At 40.2% G+C, this 14880-nt stretch overlaps 1 protein-coding gene across 5 annotated transcripts in view; it reads left to right on the top strand.

The window, feature by feature from the left end:
• UBAC2 (UBA domain containing 2) overlaps positions 1–14880 on the top strand; it is a 171629-nt gene that overhangs the window by 11119 nt on the left and 145630 nt on the right. The window contains exon 1 of one of the 5 annotated variants that reach the window (XM_074387483.1): positions 950–3807. The exons of 2 other annotated variants lie outside the window; for them this stretch is intronic. In XM_074387483.1, coding sequence (XP_074243584.1) covers positions 3609–3807 — 199 coding nt within the window. In that variant the 5' untranslated portion in view covers positions 950–3608. Of the gene's footprint in view, positions 1–949; positions 3808–14880 lie in introns of those variants that run through there. 2 more of the 5 variants (XM_074387485.1, XM_074387484.1) reach the window with 2 other exon arrangements.

Genomic DNA, 14880 nt, shown 5'->3' with positions numbered 1-14880 from the left:
TTCAAAGCCAACTTTTAACATTATCTTTGTTTTACCTTATTACAAAACTGAAACATGCTGAAGAAGTTCAAAAATTATACAGATATTGTATGTAGTGTAGAAAGGACTAGTCCCACATAATTACTCCCACACCCACATAACCATCGTTTGTAGTCTAGTGCTCGTTCTTTTAGATCTTTTCTTTGTACATGTTATTTATGCATTCTTTTTTTTCTGACACATGTATATACACATACACCTGTACATTTAGTTTTATAAAGAAATGGCATTCAAATACAATTTGATGTTCTTCCAACATCTTAGATACTCAAAAACATGAGTTTGAACGATTATAACTTTTTTTTTTTGAAATGGAAGTGTTGCTTTGTCGCCCAGGCTGGAGTGCAATGGTGCGATCTCAGCTCACCACAACCTCCACCTCCCAGGTTCAAGGGATTCTTGGGTCTCAGCCTCCCAAGTAGCTGGGATTATAGGCACCTACCATCATACCCTGCTAATTACTGTGTTTTTGTAGAGACTGGGTTTCACCATGTTGGCCAGGCTGATCTTGAACTCCTGAATTCAGTTCATCTGCCCACCTTGGCCTCCCAGAGTGCTGGGATTACAGGCGTGAGCCACTGTGCCCTGTCAATTATAACATTCTATTGTACTAAAATATGTTTTTTGCAGTATTTTCCCATTTAGAAACACTGTTGTGTTGAACATCTTTGTAACTAAGTTATTGATTGCATCTTTAACTTTATTTTGAAGAAATAAGCACAAATGTGGAATTATAGAGTCAAAGGATGAGAATATTTTATTTTATTTTGTTTTATTTTATTTATTTATTTTTATTTTTATTTTTTTGAGGTGGAGTTTCACTCTTGTTACCCAGGCTGGAGTGCAATGGCGCGATCTCGGCTCACCACAACCTCCGCCTCCTGGATTCAGCAATTCTCCTGCCTCAGCCTCCTGAGTAGCTGGGATTACAGACACGCGCCACCATGCCCAGCTAATTTTTTTGTATTTTTAGTAGAGACGGGGTTTCACCATGTTGACCAGGATGGTCTCCATCTCTTGACCTCGTGATCCACTTGCCTCGGCCTCCCAAAATGCTGGGATTACAGGCTTGAGCCACCGCGCCCGGCCTTATTTTGTTTTATTTTATTTTAGATTGAGTCTCACTCTGTTGCTCAGGCCTGAGTGTAGTGGCACAATCTCAGCTCACTGCAACCTCTGCCCTCCAGGTTCAAGGGATTCTCCTGCCTCAGCCTTCTAGTAGCTAGGATTACAGGTGTGAACCTCCACACCTGGCTAATTTTTGTATTTTTAGTAGAGATGAGGTTTCACCACGTTGTCCAGACTGATCTCAAACTCCTAACTTCAAGTGATCTGCCTGCCTCAGCCTCCCAAAGTGCTAAGATTACAGGCATGAGCCACTGCACCCAGCCTGATTGTCTATTTATTGTAGAGCCAGGGTTAGAAGCTAAGTCAGAAAACCTGTCCTGCTGTTTCTTGAATCTTGCATCATTTTTTGCCTTGGCATCTTTGTTTTTTTTTTTTTTTTTTTTTCCCCAGAATCCCTCCTGGAGTAAACTTTTTTCGTGTAAGGACATGGGTGATGAACTTTTGGATCTTGCTTGGCTATACTTGTGCAGTCCTGAATGACTGAATTCTTAAGTACCTAGTGGTTTTCCTCTTTGTTTGTGGGTACAGCCTTTTCCCACAAGAGGCCTAAACTTTAAATGGCAGGGCTGACTCTAGGCTCTGTTCTATATGCAAGGCATATGAATAGGCTGGTTTGTATATAGGGTGCAGAGGTGGGGAGTAGGTGGTGGTCGGGGAGGCAGGACTGTGAGAAGCCCCTGCAGTTGTCAAAGTTAGGGAGGCTCAGCGCTTTCTGTGGCTTTTACTTCTGAGTGAAGCTGCCCTTATTACCCTTCTTTTCTGTTTCCCATGGTCTGTGCTGTGATCTCATTTGGAAATCTGAAGTTACCTCAAGCTCTCTTCTACTTTTTTGTAGCCCTCCAACCCCTTCAGTGTTCTCCTTAAGCAGATTGCTCCCCGCCCCACCCTTTTTGAAGAGTTTCAAGGACTTCATTTTGGGGGAAGAAATAAACTTCTTTGCAATTGGGATGTTGGAGGAAAGGCTGTTTGTAGACAGTGGGTTTGGGGACAGGTTTGAGGCCCCACTGTCATGCTTGCTCAGTGGCACTTGCACCACTGGAGATGACTTTAGACAGGGTGTGGGTTCAACAGTAAACACCATTGAAATAGAAGTCAGATCATGACCCCCTTTTCAGTTCTTACTATTCCTGATCAGATCAAAGAGAAAATATTGATTTGGTGCTAGTCTGAAAGACCTCTCTAATAATGACTATTTTCCCATTGTAACAAAAAGAGCAGGAGGTAATATTAGTTAGACTTTAATAACTTTGTTTTGTTAAAGGTTGATGCAAAAGTTTTGGCCATTGAATGTAAAAGTAAAATGGCAATTATTTTTGCACCAACCTATATTTGTGGGGGGGGTGTGTGTGTGTGTGTGGTTTTTTCCTGTTTGTTTTTTGGTTTTTTTGGGTGACACAATCTCACTCTGATGCCCCAGCTGGAGTGCACAATCTTGGTTCACTTCAGCCTCCACTTGCTGATTTGAGGGATTCTTATGCCTCAGCCTCCCAAGTAGTAGCTGGAATTATAGGTGCCCGCCACCACACTTGGCTAATTTTTGTATTTTTAGTAGAGACAGGTTTTCACCATGTTGGTCAGGCTGGTCTCAAACTCCTGACCTTAGGTGATCTGACCACCTCAGCTTCCCAGGTTGTGGAATTACAGGCTTGAGCCACTGTACCCAACCAAGTGTGTTTATTTTTATAGTTAGCACCTACTGATGGCAAAGTGACATTTGTTTTCCATTTGCTGTAGTGATATCAAGTTTCCTTTAAAATATTTATGTGAATCATAGTAAGGTGATTTGAAGAAAAACAATAAATAACAGGATCAGGGCAGGCAGAAACTATATGTAGTGGTATATTCCTGCAGTTTGAGAAATGCCCTTAGTTCTCCTGAAGATTGTTCGTATTCCTCCCCTGGTCTTGATATTTGTTAATTCTTTCTCTGGATTCTGTTGAAAGGACACACTTCTCTGGTGTTTGAGGGTTCTTTTATTTTGAAACAACTTTGTAAGGGCGGGAATGTGGACAGGTGTCCTGGGTCTGCTCTTTTAGACTGGAATTTTACCTGGCTGCCTTCTTGGTTTCCTGGTTTTGTTGGACTCTCTTTTTCAAATTAATTTTAGTGTTTGGAGTTTCTGTGGGACTTGTTCCCGCCTTTAGCCAGGCTGTTGCTCAGGTCAGGGGCTGGAGATGTTGGCAGCATCTGGTATCTTGTCTCCTTACCCACTAGGTGCTGAAGGGCCACTTAAAGGCCCAAACTTGCAAGGATTTTTCTGCTCGGGTCTCTTAGGATTTTCTCCCAGGTAGCAGCAGCAGGAGAGGTCCCAGCCTTGAAAACAGACTTGGGTTTCTCCGCTGTGCAAGCATGTGCTCTGCTTGCCCTCTTTCTCCAACCAGACCCATGTAGGCTACGCTGAAACTCTGTGGAGGCAGACCCCTCTTCTGTGTGGCCTGGGGATGCTCCAGTGCCATTTTTGTAGCTCAGGCATCCTTACTTGTCACCCTGTTTGGTTGACTCTGACTTCTTGGGTCCTTGAACACAGGGAGGCACCCCGGCTTGGGGCGAGCTGTTACCTGCACACACCCGGCATGCGGCCCTCTGGTGTCTCGGCTGCACTGATGGACGCCCACCCCACGGTGCTTCTCCAGGCCCCAGGTGTGTCCTTTGGTCTCTGTAGTGGGGGTGGGGGTGGTTGGAGAGGAGAGTTACTTGCCAGCACTTTAAAATTGGTATATTTCAGACCTAAGTTCAGGTATGTGTGATGTCCTGAGGCGGATGATCTGACAGCCTCAGGGCTGAGTTGATAGGTGGCAGTGTCCACTGAGCTCACCACCTTGCCATCGACTCCCCCATTCCCCTGCCTGCCTGGCCTCTGTAGGCACTTGAATGTACAACACATTTTCTTGCCACTAACCACACCTTTCCCCACTTGAAAAGTACTATTTTTTCTCTCTTACAGTTTATCACATGGTCCAGAACTTTCTCTAGGCTTCCTGATATACTTTTTCAGAGTTGTTCCTACTGTTGACTAATTTAGCCCATATTTACGTGTAACAATCGTAATTTTTTAAAATCTCTTTTGGCTTTTACAAGTTTTTCATTATATTTCTTGTCTAATTAGTACTTTCAGTAATTACTGCTTTTTACATTTAATGAAAGTGTTAATGTTTGTATAAAATCTGCCTAAGAGGTATAACCCAACTGGCCACCACAGTGATGGGATCAAAATGAAAATTTAGATGCCCAGTGCCTTTGCTGATTTGGAGATTTGACACACTTTTCCCTGGCATCAAGCCTCTGTGTTCGGTGCTGTTTTAGGACTTCCTTTTTAAATTTTATAGCTCACTCTTTCCTCCCTTCTAATTCACACTGTTTAAGTATTTTAAATGTGGAGCACATTTTTGTATCTAGACAGTAAGTCCTCCTGTTTCCTGACTTTTTTTTCTTTTTTTCTGGAAACTTCTTAGCACTTTCTCCTGTGTATTTTCATGATAAACTTTATAACAGCTGCTTTGATAACAAGTGTTTATTGGCTGCCGTCCTGAACCAGGCACTCTGCCCAGTTTTTTGGGGACCTGCATGAGGAGCGGTCAGTGTGGCGGGTATCAGTGTCATGGAATTCTCCTCAATGCATTAGGAACAGGACCTTATTGATGGATGGCTTCCAGTGTTTTACTTCTAAACACTGTAGGGAAATGGGTGTAACAAAAATAAACCTGGAACCTTTTGATCCCTGGGCAGTCTTTGTTAAGATGGTCACCCAGAGGCACTCATTCCTCCCTAAGGTGGTCACTGAATCTAAGTTTCATTAAGTTTTCTAGGAAGTCCAGAGACTTCAGGAATAAATCATAGTGGAAGCGGAATTTGTCCCTTGCAAGGCACGGCTTTACTGTGCTTTTGTGGATTTCTGCCCTTAGTTTTGGTTTAGCTTCTTCCTGATGAAAAACTTTATAAGGAAGTTACTCTATGAGACACCAAGTCACCCCATTCTTGTGGGAACCCTGAGAAGTTTACCAAATATTTAAGTAGTCAGACATAGGAAAACCAGTGTTGTGGTAGGATATGGCAGCCCCTCCTCTCAAGGGTATTAACCATACAGGGCTTTTTGTTATGTGTATTTTTACATGTGTGACTTGTGGGGGCAGGCAGAGTTCCAGGGTTGCTCCCCTACCTGTCTGTCTTCAGCTAGAATGCTTCTGTAACAGCCCACAGGGGTAAGCTTTGCAAGGCCTGTGATTAGTGTCTCCAGTACCCAAAAGATACATATTTTTATTCAGGTACAATTTGCCATTTTAACCATTTTAAAATGTTCACTTACTGACTTCCAGTACATTTATATTGTTGTACAATTAACACCAACCGTAATTTAATTCCAGAACACTTTATCATGCCAGAAAGAAATATAGTACCTATTAAGCCAAGCTTGTCCACCCTGCAGCCAGTGGGCCATATGCAGCCCAGGACGGCTTTGAATGTAGCCCAACACAAATTTGTAAACTTCCTTAAAACATTCTGAGATTTTTTGCAATTTTGTGTAAGCTTATTAACTGTAGTTAGTGTTAGTGTACCTTATGTGTGGCCCAAGATGATTCTTCTTTTCCAGTGTGGCCCAGGGAAGCCAAAAGATTAGATACCCCTGCATTAAGCAGTCATGCCCCATTACCTTCTCCCAACTGCCCCTGACAAACACTAATCTGCTTTCAGTCTCTATGGATTTCTAAATTCTGGACATTTCATATAAAGGAATGTAACTTTGTGCAAGTGGCTTTTTTTTCACTTAGCATAATGTTTTTGAGGTTCATCCATGTTGTAGCATGTATCAGGATCCATTCCTTTTATGGCTGAATAATATTCCATTGTATGAATATACATTTTGTCCGTTCATTTGCTGATGGACGTTGGTTTGTATCCACTTTTTGTTTTATGATAATGCTGCTGTGAACATTTGTATGTAGGCTTTTGTGGAAAAACAGCAACAACTGTGTTTTCAGTTTTCTTGGGTATATTCCTCAGAGTGGAATTGCTAGGTCATGTGATAAATCTGTGCTTGACTTTTTGAGGAACCAAAAAGATATATCTTAGGTATTAAAATAGTAACCATATAAAGTTATACTTCCTTCTTATGTATTAGAAAGAAATGGTTTCTTTATAGTCAGGCAGAACCAAGTTCAAATCCCAGCCTTTCTACTAACTAGCTGTGACTTTTATTGAGTTATTTATCCTTTTTTAGTTTATTTCTTCACCTGGAGAATGCTGATAATTAATTCCTGCTTCAGGGCTATTGTAAGAATTCACTGAGATGGCATTACATGTAGAGTGCTTTTATTAGCACAGTAAATAATTCACATATACTGTAATATTTATTTTAGGATGATACATAGTCACCCAAGCCTGGTTAGTATTTATTGCCTCAAAGAAATGGCTATTACTTTGGTCAAACCAAAGAGAAATCAGACTCAAATGGAAATGTTAAACTTGAGTGTTTTATGTTACCTTTGCCCAACAGTGTTTTGCATTTTTGCTTTTAATGTATTCTCTGTTATTCTTAAAATTTGTAGCATCCCTATTTTCAAAGGTGGAAGGATCTTCTGCATAGAAATGACTTTTTTTAAACCTTCTGTTTGATCTCTGTTTGGGTTCTGTATGTATATACCACTTCCTGGCTCTGCTCACAGAGAGGCCGGAAGATTGCTAGTGACTTGCCCCATTTCAGTGCATAAGGATTTACCATATGGGTCTTTTTCCTGAGTTAGTAACTAGTTACAAATTATTTTTTCTAATTGTTAAAATAGATTTTTTTTTTTTTTGAGTCTTGTACTGTTGCTCAGGCTGTACGCGATCTTGGCTCAGTGCAATCTCCGCCTCCTGGGTTCAAGCAATTCTGCTGCCTTAGCCTCTTGAGTAGCTGGGACTACAGGCATGCACTACCACGCCCAGCTAATTTTTTTGTATTTTTAGTAGAGACATGGTTTCACCATATTGGCCAGGATGGTCTTGATCTCCTGACCTTGTGATCTGCCCACCTCAGCCTCCCAAAGTGCTGGGATTACAGGTGTGAGCCACCAGGTCCAGACTACAATTGATTTTTTTGGTAAAAAATTAAGATATCCCATGAACAGACCAAAGATTATCCCTGTTAATATTTTCATAGATACTTTTTCTTAAAAGTATTTATATATTAGTTTTGTATAGTAATACCACCAGAATATTTTGCACTTATTATTTAGGAACATCTTTCCAAGGTATGAAATATTTTTCTGCAACCTATTTCTTAATGTTGACTATTATTCCATTTTTATGGATAGAACATAACTTAACCATTTCCCTATTGGATATTCATGTTGTTTCTAGTCTTTTCACTATTATAAGCAGTGCTGTGATCAACATCTTTGTGGCAGAATCTTTGTGCACATTTATGAGAATTACTTTGGGCTAAATTCCTAGAAATGGATTTCTCGGATCTGTGTTGCAACCTCCACAGACTGCAGTTTTCTTAGATTTTGTTCACAGTTAACATTTACTTTTGTTACACACCACTTTGATTTCAGTTTGTGCCGTTTGTGATTGTATATGTCTTTCACTTGAAATCCACCATGAAGGTGAAATTTTTTTGAACAGTAGCACTAAATGGCAATGCAGTGTAGTCAGTTGTATTGGTAGTATCAGAATTTGAACACTGGTTTTGCTGCTCACTAGCCTCTTCTTGGCGCACTGTTTCAGTGTACTCAGCCTCACCTTTTATACTATTTCTACGGCGTCCCATTTGGTGTGTAAACTAGTTTATTGTATTTATTTCTCTGTTCCTCCTGTGGGGCTTCTTTTCTGTGGCCACCCTAGACCACCGAGGATAGAAGCTGACGGATAAAAATGCTGCCCTGTTTCCACCTGGGACAATAGTTGAGACACATTCACAAGGCTTCTTAGAAAGTCCCGCAGGTCCCAGCACCCGTCAGAAACATGTCACATATGGCGATTGCCTACTTGACAGTGTCCTTTTCTGGACTCTTCCTTTGTTTCCCTCCCCATGTCCTTCACTATTGCTTCCTGGGATGACATTCCAAAATAAAGTCCCTGCCTGTAAGCCGTTGTGTCACCCTTAACTCTCAGGGGAACCCTGGCTAAGACATTTTGTAGTCATGGATAGTAATGTACTCTCTGAGTCAGTTTTGTCTTCTGTATAAATCTGAGAAGAGTAATGTCTACCTCATAGGGTGATTTTGAGGATTAAACCATGTAATTATTCATTCACCACCTAGTTACTGAAAGGCATCTGTGTGCTAAGTGGTGGCATTCTGGCTGTGGGAATATAGCAGTAAGCAAGACAGCTAGGACCTTAGCTTTGTAGAGTTTGTATTCTGATGAAGGAGACAGACGAAGAAACAGAGAATTTCATGTAATAAAGAATGCCACAGAGCAAATTAAGCAGGATGATGCACTCAAAAGCAAAAAATCACAATGGAGAGCCACTCTGAGGAGGTGCTATTTGAAATGAGGACTAAATGCTGAGAATAAGCTGGACATGGGAAGAACAATTTGGGTAGAGAGAGTAACAGGCACATAGGCTCTGTAGTGGGAGTGGCAGGAACAAAGTAGCACACAAATAGTGCTGTGCTAATGCCTCCACTTCCTGAGTGCTTAATAATGTTGGCTGGTGTTAGTAGTTACTAGTTGGTTAAATTAGTAATAATAGATGAGGTTAGATCAAAGGGATAGCCTGTCGTTAACTAGATAGCAGTGAGTGGTCAGTTTAGCCTTATGGATTGAAGACAAATTGGTTTCAGAATAAGCAGATAATTGGGCAGGATGAGACTGGTTTCATAGTATACTTTAACTTGATATGATAAATTACATTGATTTGCTTGCATTCCCAGGATAAGCTTTATTTGGTCATGGTATATTCTTTTTATATAATGTGAGGTTTGATTTACTGATGTTTTGTTGAGAATTTTGTGTCTGTTAATATGTTCATAAAGTATATTGGTCTATTTTTTGCCTTTTAGTATCTTTGGCTTCAATATCTATATAACATTGGCTTCATAACATGAATTGGAAAATGTTCCCTATTTTTCTGTGTTGTAAAAGAGTTTATGTAGAATTGGTATTCTTTTCCCTGAATTCTCCTCTGAAGCCATGAGGCTTGGGATTTTCTTTGTTGGAAGCCTTTTAACTATAACTTCAGTTTCATAATATCTATGGGACTATTTAAGTTATCCATTTCTTCTTGAATGAGCTTTGGTAGGTTGTGTCTTCCAAGGAGTTTGCCTGTTTCATCTAAGTTGTCAAATTTATGGGCATAAAGTGTTTCCTAAAATTCCCTTTAAAAAATTAGTTGTGATAAGAAATACATAACATAAAATGTACTATTTTAACTATTTTTAAGTGCACAGTTCAGTGACATTAAGTAAATTCACATTGTTGTGCAACTTACTATCCTTTTAATGTCTCTGGGATCTGTAATGATGTCTCCTCCTTCATTCCTGATACTGATAATTGTGTCTTCTCTCTTTCCTGATGAATTCTGTTAGAAGTGTATCAGTTTTATTGATCTCAAATAACCAGTTTTTAGTTTCATTGATTTGTCTCTATTATAGTTTGCTTTTTCCCATTTCACTGATTTCTACTCTTAATTATTTCTTTACATCTGCTTGCTTAGGTTTTAATTTGTTCCTCTTTTTCTAGTTTTTGTTAAAGATTGTAACCTACACCATTATTTGGGACCTTTTTGCTTCCTAATATAAGCATTTTTATGCTGCGCTTTTCCCTTTAAGCATTGCTTTAGCTGCAGTCCACACAGTTTGCTTGGTTGTGCTTTATTTTTTATTATATTTTAAATATAGCCTAATTTCCTTTGTGACTTCCTCTTTGACCCAGATACTGTTTAGAAATGTGTTGTTGAGTTTTGACATATTTAGGGGATTTTCCATATTTCTGTTCTTGGTTTCTAATTTTTTTGTGGTCAAGGGACATGCTTTGTATGATTTTTTTTTTTTTTTTTTTTTTTTTTTAATGGAGTCTTGCTCTGTTGCCCAGGCTGGAGTACAGTGGCATGATCTTGGCTCACTGCAACCTCCGCCTCGCAGGTTCAGATGATTTCCCTGCCTCAGCCTCCTGAGTAGCTGGGACTACAGGTGTGTACCACCACACCCAGCTAAGTTTTTAATTTTAAGTAGGGATGCGGTGTCATCATATTGGCCAGGCTGGTCTCAAACTCCTGACCTTGTGATCCACCCACCTCAGCCACCCAAAGTGCTGGTATTACAGATGTGACCCACTGTACCCGCTGTATGATTTTAATTCCTTTAAATTTTTTGAAGAATCTTCTGTGCCCAGAATATAGTCTATTTTGGTGAATTTTCCACATGCACTTGGAAAAATGTGTAATTTGCTGTTGTTGAGTGGAGTGTTCTATAATTGTCAATCAAGCCAGATTGGTTGATAATGTTTTTCAGGTCTTGTATATCCTTATTGGTTTTACTAGTCAGCTTGGACTGCCGTAACAAAATACACAGACTGGGTGGCTTAAAGAACAGAAATTAATTTTCTCATAGCTCCAGAAGCTAGAAGTCCAAACTCAGGGTTTTGGCAGGTTTGGTTTCTCCCAGGGCCTTGCAGAAGCCTGTTGGCTTCTAGCTGTGTCATCACATGGTCTTTCCTTTGTGTGCGAGCATCCCTGGGTCTCTCCCATTTCTTATAAAGACATGTCACATTGAATTAGGGCTCCATCCATCCTTATGACCTCATTTGATCTTAATTACCTCTTTAAAGGACCCTTCTTCAAACATAGTCAACATAGAGCTTCAACATAGAAATTTTAGGTGTACACATTGAGTCCATAACAGTGGTTTTCTGTTTACTTCTATTATTCATTACTGTGAGAAGAGTGCTGAATTCTCCAACTATATTTGTGGTTTTGTCTATTTCTCATTTCAGTTCTACTAATTTTCACTTCATGTAAAAAGGACTTCATTGAAGTCCTTTCTGAGCTCTGATTCTGTGATTCACTGTGCATCCCCACCCAATGTTTTAATTATGAAAAGTTTCAAGCATGCCACAAAGTAGAAAGAATAGGGTACACTTAACACCCACATACCCACCACCTAATTAAAATGTTAATTCAATAATTAACATTTTACTGTGTTTGCTTTAGCAAATATCTGATTCCTTTATTTGATCAGTACCATATTATTTTTTAAAAATACATTACAAAGTAGATTATAGTCACATTTTCTTTAAACACTTAAATGAGCATTGTTATTAACCAGAATTTAATAATTGTTTAAAGTTTTATTTTTGAGGCAAAATTTTTATGTAGTAAAAGTATAAATCTTGAGTTGATCAGTGAATCTTGTTGTCCATGATGATACTGTATACTTATCCTGTGATGTGCAACTTTTTGGATATTTGTGCATTACTACTTTCCACATAGGTTTTTGAGATCTGATTTTTGCTCATCTTGAGAGGAATACTTAATGGTAATTATCAGATCTGTATTTTTAGGGGTTTGTTTGGTCCTGGACAGAATTAAAATGGTTGTGTAAATAGGGTCAGTTATTAGTTCAGTGAGTATTTGCTTATATTTAGTTTTAACTTTTAATTGGGGTAAAATGTACTTAATATAAAATGTACAATCTTAACTATTTTTATGTATAGTCCAGTAGTATTAAGTACATCCATATTGTACAACCGATGTCTATAGTTCTTCTCATCTTGCAGAACTGAAACTCTGTACCCATTAAACAACTTCCCATTTCTCCCCAACCCCCGCTGCGCTCTGCCTCTGGCAACCGCTATTCTACTTTCTGCCTCTGTGAATTTTACTACTTTAGGTACTACAAATAAGTGGAATCATACAATATTTATCTTTTTGTGACTGATTTCATGTAGCATAATGTCCTCAAGGTTCGTGCATGTTGTTTCATGTGACAGTTTCCTTCCTTTTTAAGGCTGAATTAAATTCCATTATATGTGTATGCCACATGTTGTTTACCCATTTAGCCATTCATCTGCCAGTGGACACTTGGGTTGCTCCTGCCAGTATTTGAGCGTGTCTTACATTTACATATCCATCTCCTTTTTTTTTTTTTTTTTTTGAGACGAGGTTTCGCTCTTGTTACCCAGGCTGGAGTGCAATGGCGCAATCTCGGCTCACCGCAACCTCCGCCTCCTGGGTTCAGGCAATTCTCCTGCCTCAGCCTCCTGAGTAGCTGGGATTACAGGCACGTGCCACCATGCCCAGCTAATTTTTAGTATTTTTAGTAGAGATAGGGTTTCACCATGTTGACCAGGATGGTCTCGATCTCTCGACCTCGTGATCCACCCGCCTCGGCCTCCCAGAGTGCTGGGATTACAGGCTTGAGCCACCGCACCTGGCCCTCCTTTTTTTTTTTTTTTTTAACAAACACTCTTGACTGCCTTTATCTGCCAGGTCCTATTAGAGGCATGAGGGATGCTGCAATAGGGAACATACCAGACAGAGCTGCTGCCTTAAAGGAGCTTGTGTTCTAGTGGAGACTGAAGGTAGGGGGATGGACAGTAGACCAAGAAACATATTTCCTTGATTCTGAAATGCGTTTGTTCCCACATTTTAATGATTCTAGAATTGGAATGTGCCTTATAATTGATGACATCTTAGAATAATATTTGGCAGTATTTGTTTTTTAGTGGCAGTGAAAATAATGGTGTATCAATTTGAATCATAAAGTCAATGAATCACTATTAAATCTACTGTTAAGTGCTATGAAAAAAAGCAGGACAAAGGATAACGAGATATTTGAGCAGAGCACATGTTTAGTTGAAGTATTTTTTCATAGCAGGACTTCATCCCTGAAGGAGGCAGCGTGTTGATTCACATTTGACACAAACTCTGACCTCACTGAACTGGTAACACTTTGCAGACTGGTTACTTTGAGTGGCACTGATAGAGAGGATAGAGACCTGGCAGGTGTAGGCGTGGGGGAGCATTTTGCAAGATGGGCGCAGATCTTATAGGTGGAAAAGACAACATTTCAGTAACTCATTCAGGGCCGTCTCAGTAACTGCCAATAGTTCTTCCAGTTGTTCAGAACAAAAACTAGTTTTATTCTTGACTTCTCCATCTGTCCATACACCTAGTTAGTCAGCATATCCTACCTGCAGTACCTTCACAGCATATCCCAGTTCCAGCCTCCCTCTTCATCTCCACCTCTACCGTGCTGGTTCGAGTATCCTCCTCTCTTCCCTGGATTCCCTAACAGCCTCCTAACTGGTTTCCTATCTTCTACTCTTGCCTTCCTGTAGTTTCTTCTCAATTTAGCAACCAAATGATTATTTAAAAACATGTCCAATCATGTTATTCCTCAACTTAGTCCTCCCCAAAGCACCCTGTCACATCCAAAGGAAAGGTTATAGTCCTCATAATGGCCTGTAGGGCTCCGGACTATTCCCCACACTGCCACTTCTTTGACCTTAGCTCCCTCCCTTTCTGCCTTGTGCTCATTCTGCTTTTAGCCAGTTGGCAGCCTTATCATTTCTTAATCATGTTGAGCATGTTTTCACCTCAGAGCATTTGTACTTGCTTTTACTTCTGCCAGGATCACCCTTCTCAGATATCTGCAAGGCCTACGTCTTCGGGTCTCTGCCCAAATCCACCTTACAAGAAGATCTTCCCTAACCATGCTGGGTAAGACGGCATCCCTTCTTCCCCACCAGTAGTGGGCCAAGTTATGCTGCAGTAGCCAACAACTTGGAAATATCAGGAACCTGAGATAACAAGGCTTTCATCTCACTGGTGTTCCATCACCATTGCAAGTTTCCTGGGAGGGGTCCACTCCACACTGTTGTCAGCCCTGCGAGCTGGCTGATAGTCACCATCTTGCACACTTGCAGGTGAAAAGAGCAAGAATGATTCCCTGACTCTTAAAGTGTCCTCTTTAAGTGACAGCTTTCATTTACTTGGGTAGAGCAAGTCACATTGCCATGCCTCACTTGATTTGGGAGTAGGAGTGGAGAGCAGTCCTACCATGTGTTTGGGAGGAGAAACAAAGCCACAGATTTAATTTTGTGAATCACAAAGCCACAGATTTAATTTTTCTTCATTTTTTTGTAGCATTTATTTACATCTGACATAATGTATATCTACTTTGTTTTGTTTGTTATTTTTCTCTCCTGTTTAGACTGTAAACCACAAGGCTAGGGACTTTGTCCACAGTTTATTGCTGTGCCTCAGGACCTAGAATAATGCATGGTATACCATGGATGTCTACTCATATTTAAATAATGAGAATACCAAAGCAAATCATTCATTTATTCATTTAGTGAATGTGTTGGGAGTTTGGTATTCAAGTTGAGAGTGTGAATTCGAGAGGTATGAGGAGAAAGGAAGAGATGGTGTGAGATAAGAAGTTGTAGAACAGACATACTAGAGAAAAATCAGTGGAAACACTTGTCAGTGGAGAGTGTCACCTTGAGATTTGAGACCAAGAATTTATAGTAAAATCTTGTAGCTCAGCTATGTGACTTTCTTCAGTCATGTTGAGTTGCTCAGAAGCTAGCAAGGAAGAGGGAGGAGTGATGGGGCCCACTGCACAAAGGACAGGTAGAAACCCAAGTTGAAGGAAACCTGAATCAAGCTGCCCTTTGCACTTACATCACCCCTGCTCCATCATCAGTCCTGTCAGAGTCACAAAGGAGCTTGCCTTTAATGCGGGAAGCCTGGGATGTTGTGATGGTACTTGTGGTAGGAGCAACATG

This window comes from Saimiri boliviensis, chromosome 16 (genome assembly GCF_048565385.1).
Source record: "Saimiri boliviensis isolate mSaiBol1 chromosome 16, mSaiBol1.pri, whole genome shotgun sequence".
Taxonomy (NCBI): Eukaryota; Metazoa; Chordata; class Mammalia; order Primates; family Cebidae; genus Saimiri; species Saimiri boliviensis.
This window is presented reverse-complemented; position numbering and strand designations above follow the sequence as displayed.